Consider the following 22,746-nt stretch of genomic DNA (forward strand, 5'->3'; position numbering starts at 1 on the left):
CTAGTTGCGGGCCTGTTTCCCACGTAGTTTTTCTTTGTAGGAACTCTGAGTGCAATATATTTGTCCCTTAATTTGCTACTGAGGAATTGATCTCTAAAACTCCATTAAAAATCAATTCTATAATGTGGCTGAGTACTGGTTAAAGTAATGGCTGACCTTTGGTTTTCATAGGCCGACTACTGTTTTTTTCAGGGTTTCTGGTATTTTCTTTTTCCTGTGTAATTATGTATAAAAGATTTCCTATGCGAGCTACACAAACGTAAAATTTAAACACTGTTCTTTCTAATGACATATGCAGTAAAAGTTATTAGTAAAAAATGATTTTTTTATACTTTAACAAAGTTGAAAATCTCCTTAAATGGTCAACTACTGGCACATTTACCCTATTACTTGAGATGCAAACTATAGTTGCAATTTTTTTTGAAGGAATGTTGCCTAACTGGAAAGTAGAACTTTACATATTGTTTTGTCTGTGAAACATATGCTTGTTTAGCTTTATTTGAAAGTGTTAATTTTGCCAAAAATATTGAACGTTGGAAAACCGCAATAGCATTTCCTTATACGGGCCAAAAAAAAGAGAGCTGATATTTCTAAAGGAGGCAATCGTAACAAAAACGGATAGGAGATACACATAAATCGAAAATGTTATGTTGAAAACATTTTCATTGATTTTGTCTTCTGCCTCAGGCACTGACAAGGTCAGACAAATATTGTCTATTACGTTTAAAATTGCCTAAAGGAAAGTTGAACAGAATACCACAGATCTTATCACTCAGTAATCAATTGTGAAGTGCTCCCTTGTAGTCAAACAACATATATCGAAATAACGTGTTTTCTGCCTCTTAGCAAATAAGAACTACTATCTTACTAGCTCTTGGATGTCGTTTAATAGCTTCAACTAAAAGGGGTGCTCATTCAACGTGCAACTTATGAAAAGGGTAGAAGTCAGAAATGGCTGAGAATAGAAAAGAGCGTGTTCTTGCTTTAGTGCAAGAAGGCTATTGCGCTTCACAAGCCGCTGAAAGGTGTGGAGTTTTACCAAGAACAGCACAGAAGTGGATAAAGCGTTTTCAAGAGACTGGAGAAACTATGTGGCGCCGAGGTAGTGGTAGGCGTCGTGTGACGACACCTGAGCAGGATGCGCAGCTTGTTGCTGCTGCGCGACTTAATCCCAACATGACCGCCAGACAACTTCGGCACGCATCAGCTTTTCCAGGCTCTCGAGATACTGCTGTACGGCGTCTTAGGGAAGCTAATCTTCACGCCCGTCGTGCTGTGGTGAAAGAATTCCTCTTGGAAGAGCATATAAGACGACGGCTTCAAATTGCGGAAGAAAATGTGAACCGTGATTGGAGAAATGTTGTCTTCACAGGCGAATGCGCATTTTCTTCCTCAAATAATGGCCCAGTAGTCGTGTATCGTCCGAGAGGCTCCAGGCATGATCCCAGATACGTTTTCCGCAAACGTCACTGTGGACGCGTATCTGTATCTGCTTGGGGTTTCATGACATCACAGTGTCTTGGAGTACTCCATAGGGTAGAGGGGCGTCTTACAGGTGAGCAATATTTACATATCCTTCGGGATGTTATGTTGCCATCTGTGCGTTTTATCTACCCCGATGGAGTAATCCAGTTTCAGCACGACAGGTCTCCGGTTCATGTGTCAATTAGTTCAGAATTGGCTCTCGCAGCAGGCTGATTTAGAGGTCCTAGATTGGCCACTGCGTGGCCGATATGAATATAATTGAGACAGTATGGGCAGAGGTCAAAAGGGTGATGAAGGAGAACTGGCCTAACCCGCCTCCATCCACAAAAAATCAACTATGGAAAATCGTTGAAAACAGCTGGGAGGAAGTCTCCCGTAGTGAACGCTTTCTCCGCAGACTTACCGAAAGCATGCCCAGAAGGCTCCAGGCAGTCATCGATGTAGAAGGTCATTGGACCTCCTATTAGACACTTATATATAAACAGCCCTTTTCAGGGCTACGTATTCCCTTCCATTCTTTTTTTTTTTTTTTTTTTTTTTTTGAATGCCAATGAAAATGTATCTACGTCATTTTCACCGTTAAACAATGAAAATGAAAAAAAAAAAAAAAAAAAACATAATAGCAGTGCACAAGACTCGATCGTGCGAACTTGTGTATTGTAATCTCTCACTTATCCCCTGAGCTACGAAGTAACACGTAGATTTTTTTTTTTTTTTTTTTGAAAAAGATATTAGTAGTTCATAACAACACACTCCCTTTTTATGTAATTCATGTGCCTCTTGCTGCTATCGATGGCGTGAAAACAAAATGCTACACATTACCCCATATCATTTCACCAGTAGATTGCTGTTTTCTGATCAGTTAAAACAGGATTCCTGGATATCTAAGCGAAAAATGTATTTCTTTTTCATGTATTCTACGAAAAACCTAAAGAGTAAACAAAATCGAGACAAGCAACTTTCTCGAACAAACCACTCAATGTATCAGTGTCATTACAAACAACGTCTCGCTGATGTAATGAATAACAACATGTAGTAAAGATCATGGGGTCTTCAGATCAAATACAGCTTGTCATATGGTTTTGTTTTCTTCAGCACAATAGAATTTTTTAAAAAATTATCCAGTCATGTGAGAAAAACAAATTTTGTAGAAATATAACATTTCGTTTTGAGAGGCGTATTAGTTTTATTTCTTGCAATCCAAACCGTGAAGAATGAGCTAATGAATAGCGTTTATGGGTCTTTCGATAAGCACCATCCAGTGTGTTGTCGTCGGCAACGTTACGTTTTTCCTTTTCTTTTTTTCTCGTTTTCGCGCATCACATTCTGTTTTTCAATGACTTCTAATGCTAAATTTTAATCCACTGTTACTTCGTTCGTCGTTTTCACTTCCACCTACAATATTAGATTTAGGCATAGCTGACTATCCTCTAATTTTATCGAAGTTTTGTCAAGTTTCTAGTGAACGTCAGCTAACCATTTTCTTCCAAGTACTAAATGTATTCAAATATTTATTTCAAACGGCTGATTTGATTTCCCGTGATGATCGGACAGACAAACACGACGTCACTTTTACATATTGACCGCCTCATTTGGAACTTGCCCCATTTCCCCCTCAAAAGTGGATTTTTAAGGACAACGGAAGATGGACTCACATATTTTAAAATAAGGTGTTTATATCCATCTGTTCCTCTTACGACATATGTGTTAATGAATCCGACTGGACCAAATGCTATATACCGTATATTTAAAAGATAATTTCAAGTGCTTCATCCGTTTTGCTGTGAAGACAAGACACAATCTCGATGTCATCATTCTTAAATATTGAGCAAAAACGATACAAATTGCCCCTCTTCTCCATTTAGTACCGAAATTTCTAAACACGGTCGGACACGTGCACACTCGTTTTAAATAAGGAATTTATGTATCATATTTCATCTCACAAACGTGAGAGATTCTATTTTTGGCATACATTTTAACCCCCTCTCTTCTGTTTGGATACGCATTTCAATAAAAATGGCGTGACAACAACCCAGTTCGAGGTAGGTGTTAACTATGTTAATAAAATTCATTTCAAACGGTTCAGCCATTTTTCTTTATGATAAACAACGTGTTTGTAATTTATATACTATGCAAATATAGGTTAATAGTATTGTTCTGTCTTGTTATTTATTTATTTAAGTTATTTATTGATATAAAATTGAGGTATTACGTTTAATGTTTAACAATACCTAGCATTTACCATGTTATCAACCGTGAAGTAGCGAATTTTGTGTCTAATATTTATATTATATTCAATTTTATGTGTCACGCTAGTAGCAAATTAAGCATAAATGCGAAAACATTGTTCACTTTCAGTTCTCAAGAGAATTTCTTTCCTGTCTTTCTATTATTTTGTCAATAGCTTACAAAACACTGGCATCAGACTTTTGCAATTATATTTTTTAACGTTTTTCCCATAAACTCCCCTGAAAATTTAACCTGAATCGACCCTTACCGGGAATCGAACCCGAGACTACAAGAACCAAAAAACACTCGCGCTAGCCACTAGACTTTTTTATTTTTATTCTACGTTAATTAGTAAGCCCACGTTTCATATAGCCTCGCTGTTGAAAGTGTTACATGAATATATACTAGACCAAAATTAATTATTGGTGTCCATTTCAGGATCACTCAGTATTATGTTTTTAAGTGTTTCAGAGTGTTACAAAATCCAACACTTTTCAATGCCTTATTAAACAACTTATTTTTTTTAAAAAAGTCTTGAATGTGTATTCACGGATACAATAAGAATAAAAATCACTATTAGAAACAAACATTTGCAGTAAAATGAAAAGCAGAAACTATTTGTGTAATAAAAATGTATATCTTTGTCAAAATATTTGTGACTTGGTGTAATCTATATTCACGTAACATTCCTCCACTAAAAACATGCTACCGAGTGATCCTGAAATGGACACCAGTAAAAAATTTTGGTCTAGTCTATATTCACATAACAAAAGGAACAAGAAACTAAAAATCAACTCAACACTACTTTTATACCACCAATAGCAGCAAGGGGCAGACGATACTATCCCGAAAAAAAATGCATTTATTCCTTTGACCCGCATTGCAAAGCATCGGACAATATGCAACATCAATTACAAAAGCTTGAAGAGAAAGAATCTTTATGGACAATAAGTTTCTTACATACAATATTCAATTATAAAATGCCTACTACTTATCTTTCTTATTTAATTTATGGGACGCGATGGTTCACTGGTAGAGCGCTTACCTTTGGTGCATGCGGTCTCTGGTTTTATTCCGTCCAAGTAAGCTTGTGGTGGACAACATTATGTCCGTGACTTTTCTCAAAGCATTTCCTTTTCCTTCCACTTTCTCATTCCACCAATTCTTATATCATTTTTCTTACTTTAATTATCTTCTCCCTTAGCCTAAAATAGCAGGATTCTAGAACACTGGTCCGTATACCAATTGAGTGGTGATGAAGAAAGCAATCAACCTGGTTAACCTGCCTTCACTCGCTATCGCTTGCTCGACATTACTATATGAATTGTGTATTGAGATTTGATAAAGAAAAGAACCAAACTGGTTACTAATCCAAATTCTCCTCTATGTGAGGACCAGCAATCTAGAACCTTCCCGCCTAAAGGGCGTAATAGTGGGATGTTAAATATTTCATTTCATTTTCTAATTTAATTTAGCTCTTCCACATAATATTTTATCTAATATAATAATAAAATATTATCAAGTGCTCGCAAAGCTGGGAGCGATCTCGGAATCTACCGTAATGTGCGGTAATCTTATTCAATATGTTTCACTACTAGATCAGTTGTTGAATGTTTCATAATGCTATACTAAATTCCATAAACATTCAAGCGAAGTAAGTAAAATTGATGAGATTGACAATTTAAACCGCACAGTATTGCAAAGCTGGCGGTGTAAATATTTACTCCATTACGCAAACTCTGTTTCAAATACAACCATTATTATACAGTTCATTTTCATAAACTTGTTCTTATAGCAACTATATCATTTCCTATTTAAATTCAATTTATAGATAATTTTGTGTTACATATCAGCTGATACTCATGCTATAAACTATACAACAAGTTAACATTCGATGTAAATAAATAAGAAATGTATAATGTTACAGATTCTGTAATTGCAATTTAATTCAATTTTAAACTGTATACATTTTCTATATGATTGTTTAATTTACTTTATAAAAATCCAGATTATGATTTACACTAACTGTTTTAATTAAAAATACAAGCTTATACAGGGTGCGGGGAAAGTCCCGGAACGGTCCAATATCTCGCGAAATATACAGATCAGCAAAACAAAAATAGCACGTGTTAAACAGTTTTGAAAAATCTATCCAATGATACCAAACGCAACCCTCCATTCCCACACGGGGGGTAACTTTAAAATTTTAAATGGAAATCCCCATATTTTGTTGCACATTTGGATTCTTCAGAATAAGTAACAGTGATTTGGCCCAAAATTGAAAACAGTGCCTTCACGGATAGCACTTGAATCGACACACAAAAAATGGAGGCGGCAAATCTTTATGAAAATGTGGCCTCTCAGTGTCGAGCTCTGGGCCATGCGGTTAGCGTACGGGACTGCGGCATGAAAGGTCGTGAGTTAGATTCCCACGCAGAGTAAAATTTTTATGTGATTTTTTTACCCACATAACGAATTCATACATTTTAACTTCCATAAAATAATGCGTTTGTCCATATTTATTAATTTGCAAGAAAATACAAATGGTGACAAAAATGGCTTATTTTTGTTGTAAATAACCCTACTACTAAGAACTACTTCATAAAGCTACTTTGCAAAACAATTATCGATATTGTATTCCATATAACTTCATCTTCGCACACACACTGTTTTCAATTTTTGATCAAATCACTATCACTTTTTCTGGAGAATCCAAATATGAAATAAGAAATAGGGGTTCCCATTTAAAATTTTAAAGTTATCCCCCGTAGTCTCCAAGGAGGTAGGGATAGGTGATTGCGTTTTCTATCATTGGATGGCTTGTTTAAAACTATTTAACATGTGTTATTTTTGTTTTGGTGATATTTATACTTCGCGAGATATTGGACAGTTCCGGGAATTTTTCCGCACCCTGTATACAGTATTTTATCTCTCTCTTTCGCACTCTCACTCTCTATATTACAACTGAGTGTTGCAATAGGTATCAAGAACATGAGTAATTTTCATTTTGGACGTATGGTTTAAGGTTGGTATTCAGATCACAAATCTGTTCTCATTATAACGGATGTGGTATTAACGTTAATAAGGATCGTTAACGTTCCACATTTTAGTGTCTTCGTATATAGCCTAATTGATGAATATAGTGAATAAATGTGACTGAGCTTTGAAAAGTGATTGTTCATCTGGTCTTTTGTTTTTAAGCACTTCAAACTAGACATTTATATTTTTAAAAATATTTCACTATATTGAAAAAAAAAAAAAAGAGTTCCGCACTCAGGCTCGAACTGCCACCCTTCGGTTCTAGAATTTCAACAGCATTGCTAAACCCGCTTGGCCACGCAGGCATGTTACGAAATAACGCGTTCTGATATTAGAAATAGAATCGCTCCAAGCGCAGGTTTACACTTGGAGTTTTAAATAGCCATTTTCTGTTGTTTTTTTTTTTTTTTTTTTTTTTCAGTAATTTCAACTGAAGATATTGATGGATTTCCCATATTGGAACTTCACGTGAATTGTATGTTCATCTCAAAAATACATTATTTTCTGTTCCTTCAATTTTACGTATTTGTGAGTGCTCCTAATACCTGTGCACTGTATGGAGTGAATTTCCCTCGGCATATTCTTCGCATAATTATCTGACAGACTAAAGTTTCATAACAATCACAGTTTTTTGCTCATAATTTTCTTATTTTGCTTTATTTTTTCACAAAAATCATAAATAATTATTCATTACTACACTGCTTTGTTAAGGAAAGCACAAAGAAGCGATAATATATTAAGAAAACTGAGTTATTAATGAAAATGTGGAAGTTACAGTATATGCGAACAATTTATTGCGGATGAGGATACATGAATGGATCTGGCCTAACTTAGGTTTCAGTACATTTTCGGAAAGTGGAAGAAAAGATGTTAAGGGTGACATGTAAAAATATTTGAAACTAGCCCGGCCGATATTAGTGCCAATCCATAGTTCTGGGAGTTGCTGATATTATTAGTAACACTCCCAATGTCGTTGAAGTCCAAGTTCAGCCACATCGATACGGGGTGGGGTACGAAGAGGGTGACATGTAAGTTAGTTGGAGGTTTTTACACTACCCAAAACAAGACATCAAATCAAGAATAATAATGAAGAAAGAAAGATGGGAATTGATAACACAACCAGCACACTATAATGATTAAATATTTAAATTATTTGACTGACAACGAAATCGCGTAGTATTAAGGTGAGTTGAGAAAGGAGCACATGCATTATGGATTTGGAAAAAGATAGGAAAGAATGTATTGAAATGAAAAGAAATACAAACGTTTATAATAAATAAGAGTTATCCAATACATACCTAGAGACATTAGCATCATCTTCGCATGTAGTCGAACGAGAATTTTTACTTTTTGAATTCATCCCACTTGGACCTGGTTCAACAATTGTATTTTCTTTCACACTCGAATCCAATCTTGTACTATTATCTGCAATGAAGTAGTCCTCGCAACAAGGAGAATCGTAACTAGAAGACGTACTGGTGTCCTCTTTACGTTCAGTAATCTGCTTTCCGGTAATGTCTGAAAAAAAAAAAAAAAAAGTACAGCATACAAGCTCATTTAATGCTTCTGAAAATAACTCAAACTTCCAAACATACAGCCAACACATCATTCATACACACTTAAGTGTTTCAAAAATTTTCCGGACTAGCTGTTACTAAGGTTGAACAGCATCTCCTTCAAAATAATCACCTTCGGCAGCAATACACCAGTCAAAGCACTTGTTCCACTGCTGGAATGCAGTCTGGAAGTCATTTTGCGTAAGCGAGTTCAAAACTTTCTGCGAATCGTGGTGCATCTCGACAGTGGTGTGAAAACGACGAACTTTCAATAGCAACTTTTATCTTCGGGAAAAGAAAGAAGTCAGTAGGAACTAAATTTGAATAGGGCAAATGCAGATAGGAGAACATGTAATTGACGACAAACTCACAAATGAATATTGCTCTGTGAAAGAGTGCATTGTCATCATGAAGAATTCAATCCTTTGCACTCCACAGATTCGATCGATTTTGCTAAATGATCTTCAAACGCCACAGAACGTTGAAATAAAACTGTGTATTGACAGTCTGTCCCTTGATAGTGAATTTCCGATGAATAATGCAACGAATTTGGAAAACATGATAAAGATAGTCCTCGCTGACCTGCGGCATGTATGTATGTATGTGGTCATACACATGAAGGACTTCTCCATTGCAACAGCTGCCGCTTTGTCCTAAGGTCGTACACATAGCCTCAAGACTCGTCACCGGTGATGATTCCAGGCGTAAAGGGTGGATCATCCACAGCACGCTAACGGATATATTCGCACACCTCGACGAGTCGTTTGTTCTGCTCAGGGGTGCGAAAGTCAGTAGTCAAGAGAAAAACTTGGCAGCAACACGTCTCACATTTAAGTTTGACGTTAAGATTGTCTGCACTGACTTGTACGACGCATTAACAATGTCTGCAATCTCGTTGATCGTCTTTCGGTGATTCTTAGACGAAATTTCACTAATTTGTTCCCCATTTCGAGGAACAATACTCATGGAAGGTTGTTCAGAAAGGCTTGTCGGCTGAAAGAGACGTTCTTCTTCTTTTGAAGCACCTGTTCCACTTGAAACATTGTGTACAACTCATTGGTTCCTCGCCATAAGCTAGATGGAGGATGTCCACTGTCTATGTGCCCAATTTTTGCAATTTAATGCAATATTTTACGTTGACTCGTTGTCCGAATTTTTCGTCCATAATGTAGTCGCAGTATATCACACACACATGCTCACGAAACCACTACCAGAACAGACATCCATGTTAACACAGCAAAAAATTTTGGCACAATGTTTTATCAAGGTTGAAGGTCACTACAGCTGTAAGTGTAACCTTTTGCTGCTATCTGTTGACGCGATACAGAAATAATCCGGAATGTGTATCTATACCTTGACATCTATACCTATGTATATTTGGTTATCAAAATAATGAGAACACATGAAAAAGTGCAATTCATCTGCTTAAAATGCTTCCACAAATGTTCCAAATCGTCTACATAATGTCCAATCCAAAATGTTCACATTGTAACTGCCAGTAATGCACCCTGTGAAAATAATTAGAGACCCCATGGAATACCAGGAAGTTGCGGTTTTCAGGATCACAGAGCCATGTTTCCCATGTTTCACGAGTGGGAGACTCATCCCCGCTGGTGTAATGGCTAGGACGCGCGCCTTTGATGCATGCGTTCTATTCCCAATGAGACAGCATGGGAACATGAATGCATTATGGTGACTGAGATTCTAGCTGAACTTTAAGTTCACGTCTCATAGTCTCGCTGCTGAAAAGGGACGCTAAACTCCAACGAAGTAACAAATAGAAAAACGACTGAGAGGGAATTCGAACCATAAGTTTCTTTAGACGTCTGCCACATATAAACATGACCTGTTGTATGAGGTAAAAGGGGACTCACTGGACCTTATTACGAGTTTTAAATTATCGGCGGAAAACTCTGGTCTCTGCACCATTTTATTGTCGTTAAAGAGTTTTTGGCGGTAATTACTGGTTTGGTTTGTAAGTTGGAACCCGACCACGGATGTTCACGGTACGCAACTCACATCAGACTGTGGTTGCCACAATAGTTCTTTCATGTGTTTATTAAGTCACGCAGTCACTTCTGTTGCACTCGCTCTAAGTCCTTGGTGACAATGCTCTTCGATGCTTGGTGATCCATTACTAAGACTTCTGCTCTGTCCATTATTACGGACATACGTACTTAGTAATACCAATTAAAACTGCAGAAGTGAATATAGCTACAAAAACTGATACTGTTCAGTTGTGGCATGAGAGATTTGGGTATCGAAAGAAGTCATGTAAAGACAGTGTTACAGAAAACGAACATTAAAATAAATCAAAAAACAGGTGGCTTTTGTGGTGGATATGCATTATGTAAAACATACAGAAAAAAATATTTACTATTTGAAGCTATACGGTACATATCACTAAGTATAGTACAGCTACCTCTGTACCTCGGAGATTCTTATTCTTAATGAATCATTTCGATGAGAGCAGGGATCTTGATCGCCATTACGCTGTCTGCGACAATGGATTCCTGTTCAGTTCACATCAGTTTATATAATTTTATGTTAAATTATTTATACTGGCGTTATGCTCTGTAAACGTGAGATCGGTCTTCTGATAACAGGAAGTATATTACTTTCATCACTTTTTAAAATGATCTTTACAAGTTTAAAGTCAAGTGGCAGTCATTTTGCAGCGGATATTTGAATGTCCACACATTAAATCCTTCGTATTTTGATTTGAATTAAGAATTTTTCACTAGAAATCATTCTTTATAACGAGTGAAAAGCATTTGATTACGTAACGAATTGAAACATTATTGTTAATAAGTATATAAAATATGTGAAATATGTTATACTATAATACAACGTGCTTCTTTCTAAATTGACAGTTGAAAATAATGTCTCCTGTGCAATTTTATTTCAAATATCTGGACTGCAAAGTTAGACAAAAGATTGCCCACCTCCGTGTTGAACTACCGTGAGCAGACCCAACCCTCTAAAACATTTTTTTACAATAATCGAAATATAAGAAATTTGTTGAAGTGAAAATTGATTATTTGGTTGTACTTCTTCTTGAGTGTATATATATATATATGATATAGGTTATTTTTGTCAAGACTGATCAAATGTTCTGTTTTATGTAATGAAAGTTTTAATTCGTAAAGCACTTACGTAAACAGAAGTGCTTTTCACTTGTTATAAAGAATAATTTCTAATGAAATATCGTTAATTCGTTCAAATCGAAATACGAAGGAATTAATGTGTGGACATTTAAATATGCATTACAAAATGAGCACTATGTTCTTTTAAGTTTGTGAAGATCATTTAAAAAAGTGAAAAAGTAATGTACTTATTGTTGTCTTCAGAAGTCTCCATGTTCTGACGTCCATATCATAGGGCATAATGATAAATAAATAAATAATTTAACAAAGTCATATGAACTGACTAAAGCCATATAAACTGACTAGCTGAATTGCTCGTTCTTCGCACGGGAAGAATAGGTTTATGGAAGTATGTGAACCCTTTCCCCTTCAGGAAAGTGAAATAATAAAATTCCGTTATAAATACTGCATAATAAGTGTGATACTGGATGTTTTTCTTTTATATGTAGATTTGAAATATGCAATAACCTTACGCAGTGCCATTTGGTAAACTTGTGGTATCGCAGAATATGCCAAACAATGTCCCCCTACCGATATTTGCATGATACAAAATTTCAATGTTTTTCTTCCATTAATATAGAGGTTAGAAGGGCGTATGAAGATAAATGATCCACGCTACAAAATACACGGTGATCCAATAAAACCTCCTACATTTTAAAGGCTAATAAAAGGTATTTCAGATGGAAGCTTGTTTATTCAAAAATATAAAATGGTAATGAAAACAGTTTAACAGTGATTTTGTTCTGATTTGAACTACTCTGTTCTCATCTGTCTTGAAATGACAATTATTGTCATTAATACCCAATAAAACTTCCCATTTTTTGATCGGCTGTAGCTCTATGAGTGAAGGAACGAGAGGAGTGAGGGATCGTCCATTCCACTCACCACTCTCCTACCGTTTTCAGTCATTATAGTTTTCGATTGCCTATGAGTCATGAACTCCTGATCAATGTTTCTGAAACGCACCAGTTGTATGATTACAGTGCACAGAGCTTTTCGCTTAAAGTTTGCTATTTCACGTAATGAAATGTTCCTGATTGGAGGATTATCTGGCAATGGGTCGAGAATTTCCGAACAACGGGTTCAGCGTTAAGAAACATCTGTCCGACCTAAAGTGTCTGTACGCCATAGAATATTGAGGTTGCGAGATAATCTGGTTTACATTTCCCAAATCGTTCTGCAAGAAAGCATGCTACTGCTGTTAGGCTTCCTAGGAAGAGTGTAAGAATAATTTTAGTAATTACAAACTATTTTCAACTTCATATTTTTGAAGAAACAAATCTCTACCTGCAATACTTTATATTTTATTAGTCTTTAAAACGTGGTATGTTTTATTGGGTCACCCTGTATATTATGTAGGTGTATGAATGTATATACTAACTGATCTCTGGAATACCTGGAGGAATTTCAACCAATCTTGGTAGAAATTATGACTTACAATCTGGAGAAAATACTGTGGGAGTTGGGAGGATTGATATGTAGAAATTATCCAAAATGACGGATTTTCGGGGTCGCTAAAATCAATAGAACCACTCCCAATGTCATTTAAGTACAAGTTCAGCCCAGTCTTTAGAGGGGTGAAAAAATATGTCAAAAAATTATGTGATTATTGTCGAATTCATAGTTCTCGGGGTCGGGAAAAAGGCTCAGCCATTTGAAATGAGTTTTGGAATTCAACTCAAACCGAGTTTTCTAATCATATCAATTTGGTTACAGGACGTATTATGTAGGGGATAGGATGTTTTAAGATTTATGGCCAAAGTAGAGCATTTACTGTATTTTTATAATTACACTTTTATTGAAATGCGTATTCTAAGGGGAAAAGGGATTCAAATATTTTTCATCAACCTATTCTTCCCGTACGAAGAACAAGCGTTTCAGCTATATTTATTTATAAAACACGATTAGAAATCACCTGAGCAGTTTGAGAAATTTGTTCGGAAAAACACTCTCACCCCAAGAATAAAAAAAAAAAAAATCTTGTGAAGTTTTTTTTTATAGAAAAAAAGAAGAAACAGCTTATGCAACATTACAAGGTTGTTATAAAAATATTTATTTATTAAATATGAACAAAATAACCCATGCTGTTTTTGACAAAATCTTAATAAATAAAAAAAAAAGCTCTAAAAAGTAAACTACCCTTTGCGGAATTTTTGATAAGAAATCATTTACGTCACATTGTAGTGTTATTATGTATTTTTATGAAATATGAACAAAATCGCTTGGGCCTTTTTGAGAAAATCATCAGGAACAGTTACATATACCTACAAAAATGACATACCATATTTAGGGTTATTAATGAAATGTTGATATATGAAACAAAATCGTTAAACCCGTTTTAGAGAAAATTGCATTTTTTTTTCACCCTCCAGTAAACTATCCTTATTCTTGGAGTAAATTGAAAAGTCGACATTATTCCCTAAAGAAGCTTATAAACACCTTAAGTTTAAAATTTGGACAAAATGAAATGAAATCTTTAGTTTTAGGTCCCACAGTTATGCCGGTTAGGCTAAAGGAGACGGTGATGATGAGAAATGAACGAAATGATGGAATGAAGAAAGTGGGAGGAAACGGGAGAACCACGAGAAAAACCACGAGCACGGTGTTTGTCCACCACAAAGTCCACAAAGCTGGGATCGAACCAGGGACCCCAAGCACCGGAGTCCCAAGCTTTACTCTCAACGTTTAGACTTGCAAACTATAAAAGTAAAAAAGAAAGTTCTGTCGCTTTTTGTGGAGGTCTGTGTTCAATTGGCTCTCACATCGTCAGTTGAATGCGAATGGAGATATGGCGAAAGTCAGTTGTTGGTGTAGGTATATCCAACATACTACCTGGTGGTGGCAGTTCAGTTACACCGTGAACTTGCGTAAGGACAGAGTAATATGGGACCTCCACAGATGGACGCATAAGGGCGTGTATGCTGTACGAGTTCAAACTGGGGTCAAACGCTCCTGCAGCAAGGCGTAAGATATGCCAGGCCTTTGGTGAGAGTGTCGTGACTACGCGGACAGTGCATCGGTCGTTTAACAAGTTTAAGGACGGTGACGAAACGCTCGAAAACGCACCACGTGCAGGAAGACCAACACATGTACAAAATGAAGATCTTCAGGCACCAATTGAGGCAAACAGTGGCCAGACATATGAGGAACTGAGATTTCAATTCAGTGTGAGTGGAGAAACTATTCGGCAGCAACTCCATCGACTTGGGAACCAGTACAATAGGTCCCACATGATTTGACTCTGGGTTAGACGGCAACGCGGACAGACACCTGTGTGTTTCTTTGTTGTCTCGCCTGAAGAAGGAGCCATTTCTGGACAGGGTGTTGACATGTGATGAGAAGTGGGTGTTTGTCCGAAACTCCACGACGCCGTCATCACTGGTTAGCATTTCATGAACCGATTTCAAAACAGCCGATACTAGCAACTGCACCAGAAGAAGGTCCTCCTGTGGGTTTGGTGGACTACTCGCGGATACGTGCATTGGGAACTGCTACCAGCTAGTTAGTGTGTCAATGCAGCTGTAAACTGTCAGCAGTTGAGCCGTGTTCAAGAAAAATTCAAAACTCTGGAAATAGCACTTCTGAATCGCAAAGGGGTCGTCCTGTTACAGGATAACGCTAAGCCCCACGTCGCTAGGGTGACCCGGGACACCATTCCACGCCTTGGATGGGAAACACTATTACATCCGACATACTCCCCGTCCGATTGTCACTTGTCCGATTATCACTTGTTCTATTCCTTGGACAATTATCTTCGAGAACGCCAGTTCAAATCCCTAGTAGAGGTGCAAAATGCTCTTGATGCCTTCTTCGTTTCACGACCCACCAAGTTCTACCGCGATGGAATCCATGGCCTTCCAGAATGTTGGCAGAAAGTCGTTGATGCTGATAGGGACCATATTTGATCTTCCAGGTACGTCTTAGGTGACATATCGATGTTCGAAAGCGGTGGGTGAAAAATGACAGAACTTTCTTCGTTACCTTTATATGTTAAGCATAAATATCTCGTCCGTTCGTCTGTTGATAAGTATTAGTGCAAAAACGGTAAGAGATATCAAGAAGCGATCTTTAGGGATCAATTCAATGCAGTGAAGTAACTAAAGGAGGTAAACGGGGCTTGTGTCCCGGGCGCCAGATTTGGGGCGCAAAACTGGGCAAATATTTATTTTCACTATAAGGCAAGGAAATGAGTTTTAAAACCTGACGATCATAAAGAATTAACTTCAGAAACTTAACAGGACACCAACGACTCACCAACTTTAGAATCATACCCATGCAACGTAACCTAGCTTCAAAGCTATCTTTTGAAGACATTATAGAAACCTTTGGAGCCAAAAGAGTAGGAAAAATTAAATTTTAGTTCTAGCTTTTTGTTTTCATTTAACTTACATCGATTTAAGATATTTGCAAATGTCCGAGTATAATACTCGAGACAACAGCTTGACTGTTTGTCATAATTAAATAATCTATTCTAGAGCAACAGACGGTTGATTCATTCTACACATATGAAGATCCTGATATAATTACAAAAACACTGTGATTTGGAGTTATGATATATCAAGACTGTAAGAATATGTCAAGCATGCTACTCTCAGATTATTTGACAATCAAATACTAATTAGTTTGTTATTTTACCTTGTACTAAAAATTAAATTATGTATTGCAATTTTGAAATCAAGCTTTACCACTTGAAGAAAAATGGAATACGAGAATTATTGGTGATGATAATATAAAGTGTAGTCGGGGAGTGTTTTGGTTTGGTTGGACAGGAAGGGGGGCGCTAAGGCGAGTTCTAGCGTAGTTACGTCGCTCATTCAGCGTCCCAGGAATAGATTCCATCTCCTCCGCTAACCCTCTATTCAAACCGGAAGTGCGAGAAGCCAACTACTTCCTGTTTCACCGTTAGAACAAAAACGGTAATAGAGACAAGCTGTTTTTTGGAATTGATTAAGCGTTAAGAAAACATACTATCTGCTTTCGTAACATTCTATCAAAACCGGAAGTGGTCAAAGTTTACTAGTACATCCGGGTACAATATTTATCTTCATAGAAAAAAAAAAATCCGTAAGATACATCGAGAAGCAGTGTTTGGAGATCAATTCAGCATCCCAAGGATAGATTCTATCTCTTCCATTGAAACCGGAACGTATACAAATCAATCGTTTCCGGTTGCAACGATGATAGCCATATAACTACAACTATAATACACAAGATATTGTTTAATCGATTCAACGTTTCAAAAAAGGATACCATTTCTACCCTTATTTCTCTACTGAAACCCGAAGAGGCAGAATTTACTAGTACTTGCTGTTTCAATGTTGATCCCCATATAACTAACTGGTAACAGATAGCGACAAGCGGCTTTTTAATCGATTCAGCGCGTCACGGAAAGATAATGCCCCTCCACCTGTAACTCTATAACACCAGAAATGTATTAAATATACTACTACTTTCGGATTTTATATTGATCTCCATAGAACAAAAACGGTAAGAGATATCAAGAAGTACTTTTTGGAATCGAGTCAGCATCCTGAGAAAAGATAGAATCTCCACCCGGAGATTACTTTACTATAACCGGAATGGATAGTGAGAAGCAGGTTTTTGAAATGAATTTAGTACCCCAAGAACACTATCTATCTCCGTCCTTACTCCTCTGTTGCAACCGGAAATGATAGAAATCTACTAATATTTCCGGTTTAATACTAATTCCCATTGAGTGAAAACGTTAATTAGGAGATGAACTATTTCTATATGAATTCAGTATTCAAAGAATAGATTTCATAGCTTTATTCTCCTGCTGAAACTAGAAGTAGTAAGAAATGGTAGAACTTTCGGTTTCAATATTGATTCCTTAAAGCTAACTAACTCTATGGCCTATAGAATCCGGAGGTTCAATACCGCATTCACGAAAGCTCCTCATTGACTTCCGTCTTTAGCCAACTCGATCCAGTTTCCACTTTGTATTCCTATTTCTGCGAGATCCATCTTAATATTGTCCTCCCATTTGTTCCTATGTCTTCCTTGCTACTTTTCCAACTAGGTTTTCAGTGAAAATTTTGAAAGCGTTCTCAAAAAACTGAACTGTTTGACCACCAAGAAGCAAATGCATTCAAGAAGCGGTGGATAGTTGCGCAGCTGGAAACATTAAAATGAAACTTGGGTTCGCCATGCTCATTTCAGTTCAATTCCAAAGATCATAACGAGGTTAGGACTTATAATGCCTTCGAGAATTTTGAGTCAATAATGAAACGGGCTCCACCAGAACCAGTTGGAGAAGCATTCGTTCGAAAAGCACAGCCAATGGTCGCAAAAAATCCTCGACTAAAATTTTTGTCTGATGTAAATGAACTGTTCTTGGGAAAATCCTCTTTAAAATACTGTTTCTTAACGACCTATGACACAGAAACAGCACTTTCGATGTACAAGAATGTTTTGATTGACATACGTAGAAGGATTTTGCCAGAAAATCAATATATATAATAAAAGCAAGTGTGGTTTGTCCGTGCGTGCCACAAAGGCTCCGAAACCAAGAAACGGAGCACCATGGGAGTTATATGGTATTGTGTAGCCCTTTATCTCCCATCCATGAAGAAGGTTTCGGTTTGGACCAGCAGGGGCCCTAGAGGGAGAAAACGCCCTAGCAACGCTGTTACTGTGCTAAAAATTGGGTTAAATTTTAGAATTATCAACAATCTTGGGAAATGTTACAGACTGTTATAGAAGTTTCCCAAAGGTTCGAGAATGTTCTAAATTTTCAGGATGCTCTAGAACCTTCTAGAATGATCCAGGATGTTCTAGAATGTCCCAAAATGTTCGAAATTGTTGTAGAATGTGCCAGCATGTTATATTATTTTCCTGTAAGTTCGAAAAGATTCTAGAATGTGCACCACTAGGAAGGTACACATTAAGAATACGGTTTCATTTTTATTAAAGTTTACAGGTATCATTATCATTATGCTCAGGTTCTTCTCAACCTATTTTAATGTTTTGAAAGGAAAATGGTGGGGTTATGACTAGATGATGGGAGATAGACAATAGAACCTACCTTAACCTAACCTAACCGAATCCGAGCTACTACTACTATTTGTACTACTACTACTACTACTATCTACTATTACTACTGCTATAGTAAAATCGCTCGAACCATCCCCACGCGGCTACAAAGGAAGCGGAACACAATTGAAGGAAACCGCGTGTTTCTTTGTTACATGGGAGGGATAATTCAACATGTCCTTCCAGTTGAGGATGGCCTGCCAGTTGACCTGCTGAAAAAGAAAGCGATGTTGCAATTTTCACCTTCTGGCTTATGATCCTTCAGTAGTCTTCGCAGAAAGACAGATTTATCTAGTTTTTTCGTTACTTTTGTTTTCATTGCATCCTCCTCCTTCCGTCTCCTTTAGCTTGAAGGGCATAATTCTGGGGCGTTAAACTGAAATATTTCTTTTAATTTGAATTCGTTGTAATGAAGAGAAAAAAGAAATCAATCATTAGTTTCATGATATGTGCTTATATTACTCTTAATTTAGCATATTGTTAATATTATGTAGCTTCCATAACGATAACGCTTGTACGAACCAAACATGTTAGGTAGTTCGCCCCTGTCCTCCCCCCGCAAGGCAGTGCCGCAAAAGCCCGATGAGAAAAAAATACAATCTTTCTTTGTCGCTCCCAGAAATCCGTCCTTGACCGCCCCTGTCCATACTATTATACTGAATTCCTTTAATGATTGTGTTTTATTATTATTATTATTATTATTATTATTATTATGATTGTTATTATTATTATTATATAATGTATCCATCGATAATAAAAGTTTAACGATGGCAACAACGTATTACTTCGACACCGAACACGTGCCGTTTATGGCTTATTTGGAGTGTTATTTATGAGGGCGGTTAGTATAAATTTTCTGCTTGAGTACAAAGGAAGCCGGTTGGGGACCAATAGAACGTCTCGACTTTACCACTATTACTGTCAACTACTACTATTACTATTTGTACTACTACTACTACTACTTCTACTAAAGGCTGACTCCCATGTCTAAACTAGGGTTGGTCAAAACCGGTTTTTATAAAACCGGAAACCGGTTTCTAGAAAAACCGAAATCGGACATTTCGGTTTTCTATAAAACCGGTTCGGTTTTTAACCGAAACCGATTTTAGTTTTCTCGAAAATCAGTTCGTTTTTTACCGAAACTGGTTTCGGTTTTCTTCAAAATCGGTTTCGGTTTTTGCCGAAACTGGTTTCGGTGAAAACTTTTGGAAAACACAAAACTATTTCTGTGGAAACGGAATCGGTTTCCGGAGAACAACGAAATACTATTCTGGTCAGAAATAAAACAAATTAAAAAAAACGAACATATTTTTGGAGGAAACCGAAAAACCGGTTTTTGTGACCACCACTAATCTAAACACAGGACGAACTGCGCATTCAACTTTGAAACTGCCATTAACTGTTACAGAACAAGAATTTCCCATTTGTAATGTATCAAGAGCATCTGGACGAGGTGAACTTTTAAACAGGCTAAAGTACTCATTTAGGATGAATGTACAATGGCATATAAAAAATCATTCGAAGCATTACACACAACACTACAAGATTTCCGAGGTAATTCAGAATTAATGGGAGGTGCATTAGTTATACTTTCTGGAGATTTTCTGCAAACTCTTCCAGTGATTCCAAAATCAACTCCAGCAGATGAAATAAATGCATGTTTGAAGCAATCATTTCTCTCGCCTCGAGTCAAGAAAGTACAATTAACAACAAATATGCGAGTTCAACTTTTCAATGATGAAGAAACGAGACACTTTGCAGAAAAACTCTTACAAATTGATTGTATAACTGGCCAAATTGAACTTACAAGTGATTTATGTAATGCTGTCCACAGTCCAGATGAATTAATAGATAGAGTTTACCCTAACGTTGTTCAAAATTACACAAACTCAAATTGGTTATTTGAAAGAGCTATTCTAGCAGTAAGAAATGGCGTCGTTGACAATATTAATTTAAAAATTCATAACAAGATTCCTGGCGAGGAACGAATATATAAATCAATTGATGAAAATGAAAGTGTTAACTTTCCCACCGAATTTTTGAATTCAATGCAAGTGCTAGGAATGCCTTTACATTGTTTAAGATTAAAAATTGGATCTCCAATAATTTTGTTGAGAGATCTGTATTCACCAACATTATGTAATGGAACAAGAATGACCGTGAAACGGTTATCAAACAATATAATTGAAGCAAAAATAATGTCAGGAAAGGATAAAGGAAAAACAGTATTTATTCCAAGGATTCTGCTCATATCTACCGAACAGTCGTTTCAATTCAAAAGACTGCAATTTCCAGTAAGATTAGCATTCAGCACCACTATAAATAAGGCACAAGGACAAACAACATATTGTGGTATTAATTTAAAAGAATCATGCTCTCCTTATGGTCAGTTATATGTAGCTTGCTGTAGAATCGGAAACCTAAAGAATTTATAGATCTACTCATTAAATAAGATAACAAATGTAGTTTATAAGCAAGTATTGTAATAAACCAACTTAGTTAAGTATGAAATAAAATGAAAATAACATTAAATACAAACCAGACTTCCCTTTCACTACAATTTTCTTCATTCGAATTTAATAGCAATATTGTTGCTTATCTTTGTAAATGAATTTCCGATCACCAAATTTTCCATTCTTGCATATTCGTGCACTTCATACATAAAAGTACGAAACTTATTAGTCACAAATCAATTTCTAGCGAGTCACCTATCTCCTATAAACATATTTCCTCCGTGCGAAGAACGGGCATTTCAGCTAGTCTTAGATAAGTACAAATTTGTGTATTGTAACATGAATGCATCATGGTTATACATTAGGTATTTGTAGCAATGTACAAGGTAGTTACAATTACAGTGCCGATATTTACAGCAGTCCAGCAAGGGCTGTAATGAACGTATTACATAGAAATTTCGTAAATATGCTAGTGAGACCTTGGGAAAGCGAATTACACTGGGAAAAGATATTAGTTGCACTTTCTGCCACTAGCGGAAATGTGGCGCTGTACAGGCCGTAACACACGGGAAAACGCCAATGTCGAATAACGCAAGCACACTTGCCTTTTTATAGTGTTCCAGAATCTCACATTTTTGTTCTCTGCTTCTTTTGAGACCTTTATTAAAAACCTCATCAAAGTCCACAAATTAATCACGCTCTTTCAATAAGTAACGTATGATGGTAACCCATAAATGAAAATGTATGCTATTTTATGACGCTGAAAATGCATTTTCCCAGCAACCTCATTCTCTGGAAACATAAATTTGATTTTGACATCTTTGGTAGCAATTTTATCAGGTATTTTCCTAAACTCATAATCACTTCCAGAAAAAAAAAAAAGCAAATTAATGGTAATGAAAACACAGATGTTCAAATATAAATAACTGTATTTCAAGGTTCTTTCACTTGCCTAATAAGCTACCTTCACTTAATACAGGACATAGAAAACTACGATAAAACTGAAGCTAAAGGGAAAGAAAAAGACAAAGATTGGAATTATGCGTGTGTCGAATATGAATTTATCATTGCATCGTTAACCCAACTGCATTTTGCGGGTGATTCATCAATATCATATCCACTGCACAAGCGAAAATCAAAAGCTAATGTGCATAGCTGCAGCACGTTAAGTTTGAGATACATCGTTAGTAGAAAACATTGATAAGTTTGTAAATTTGAAGTTGCCACTTAAAATTTGTATACGATATAGATGTGGTTGAGTGCTTGTTTTTCATTTTTAAATCTTTATGAAAATATGCAAAAATTCAAAATCGCATTCTTAGCAAATCGAAATTCTCTTAGTATAGCTTCCTGACTTATCCAGGTTTTCTCAAATTTCCTGACATTTCTCGGTTTTCCACGTTTGTCGCCAACCTGTAAGATATACCATGAGAAGAAAACTGGAAGCTAAGTTTGCATGTTCAAAATGCAGGATAAGTGCCAGAAACAGAACATCTGTTTTTGATACTTAGTCTGCATTTCAACTTTCAAACTTAGTTTGTCTGCTATATGCAAGAGGCAGAATGAAAGAAAAGGCATTAAAAGGATTTATTTTATTTCTTTAAGAGGAGGACCTTATTCATTTTAAGACGATTATAGCAAGACTTTTCGTTTTATTTTGGTAATTAATGTCTTGCCACTCGAATTTCTCCGAATAACATTTCTTTTCTCCACTTCTGATGACACCAAGTTGTCGCTAATTCGATTCTGTTAGGAAGTATCAAACTACTTGCTCAAGGCCTTTGA

General features: G+C 36.4%; 1 protein-coding gene across 2 annotated transcripts in view; it reads right to left on the reverse strand.

Annotated features, from left to right (window-relative positions):
- Nucleotides 1–22,746, reverse strand: part of LOC145688022 (tRNA (cytosine(34)-C(5))-methyltransferase-like) — a 202,690-nt gene that overhangs the window by 63,343 nt on the left and 116,601 nt on the right. For both annotated transcript variants that reach the window (XM_081761693.1, XM_081761694.1), the window contains exon 15: nt 8,052–8,271. In XM_081761693.1, coding sequence (XP_081617819.1) covers nt 8,052–8,271 — 220 coding nt within the window. The remainder of the gene's footprint in view (nt 1–8,051; nt 8,272–22,746) is intronic.

The sequence above is a fragment of the Thermobia domestica genome, chromosome 6 (assembly GCF_964235325.1).
Source record: "Thermobia domestica chromosome 6, izTheDome1.hap1.1, whole genome shotgun sequence".
Classification (NCBI taxonomy): Eukaryota; Metazoa; Arthropoda; class Insecta; order Zygentoma; family Lepismatidae; genus Thermobia; species Thermobia domestica.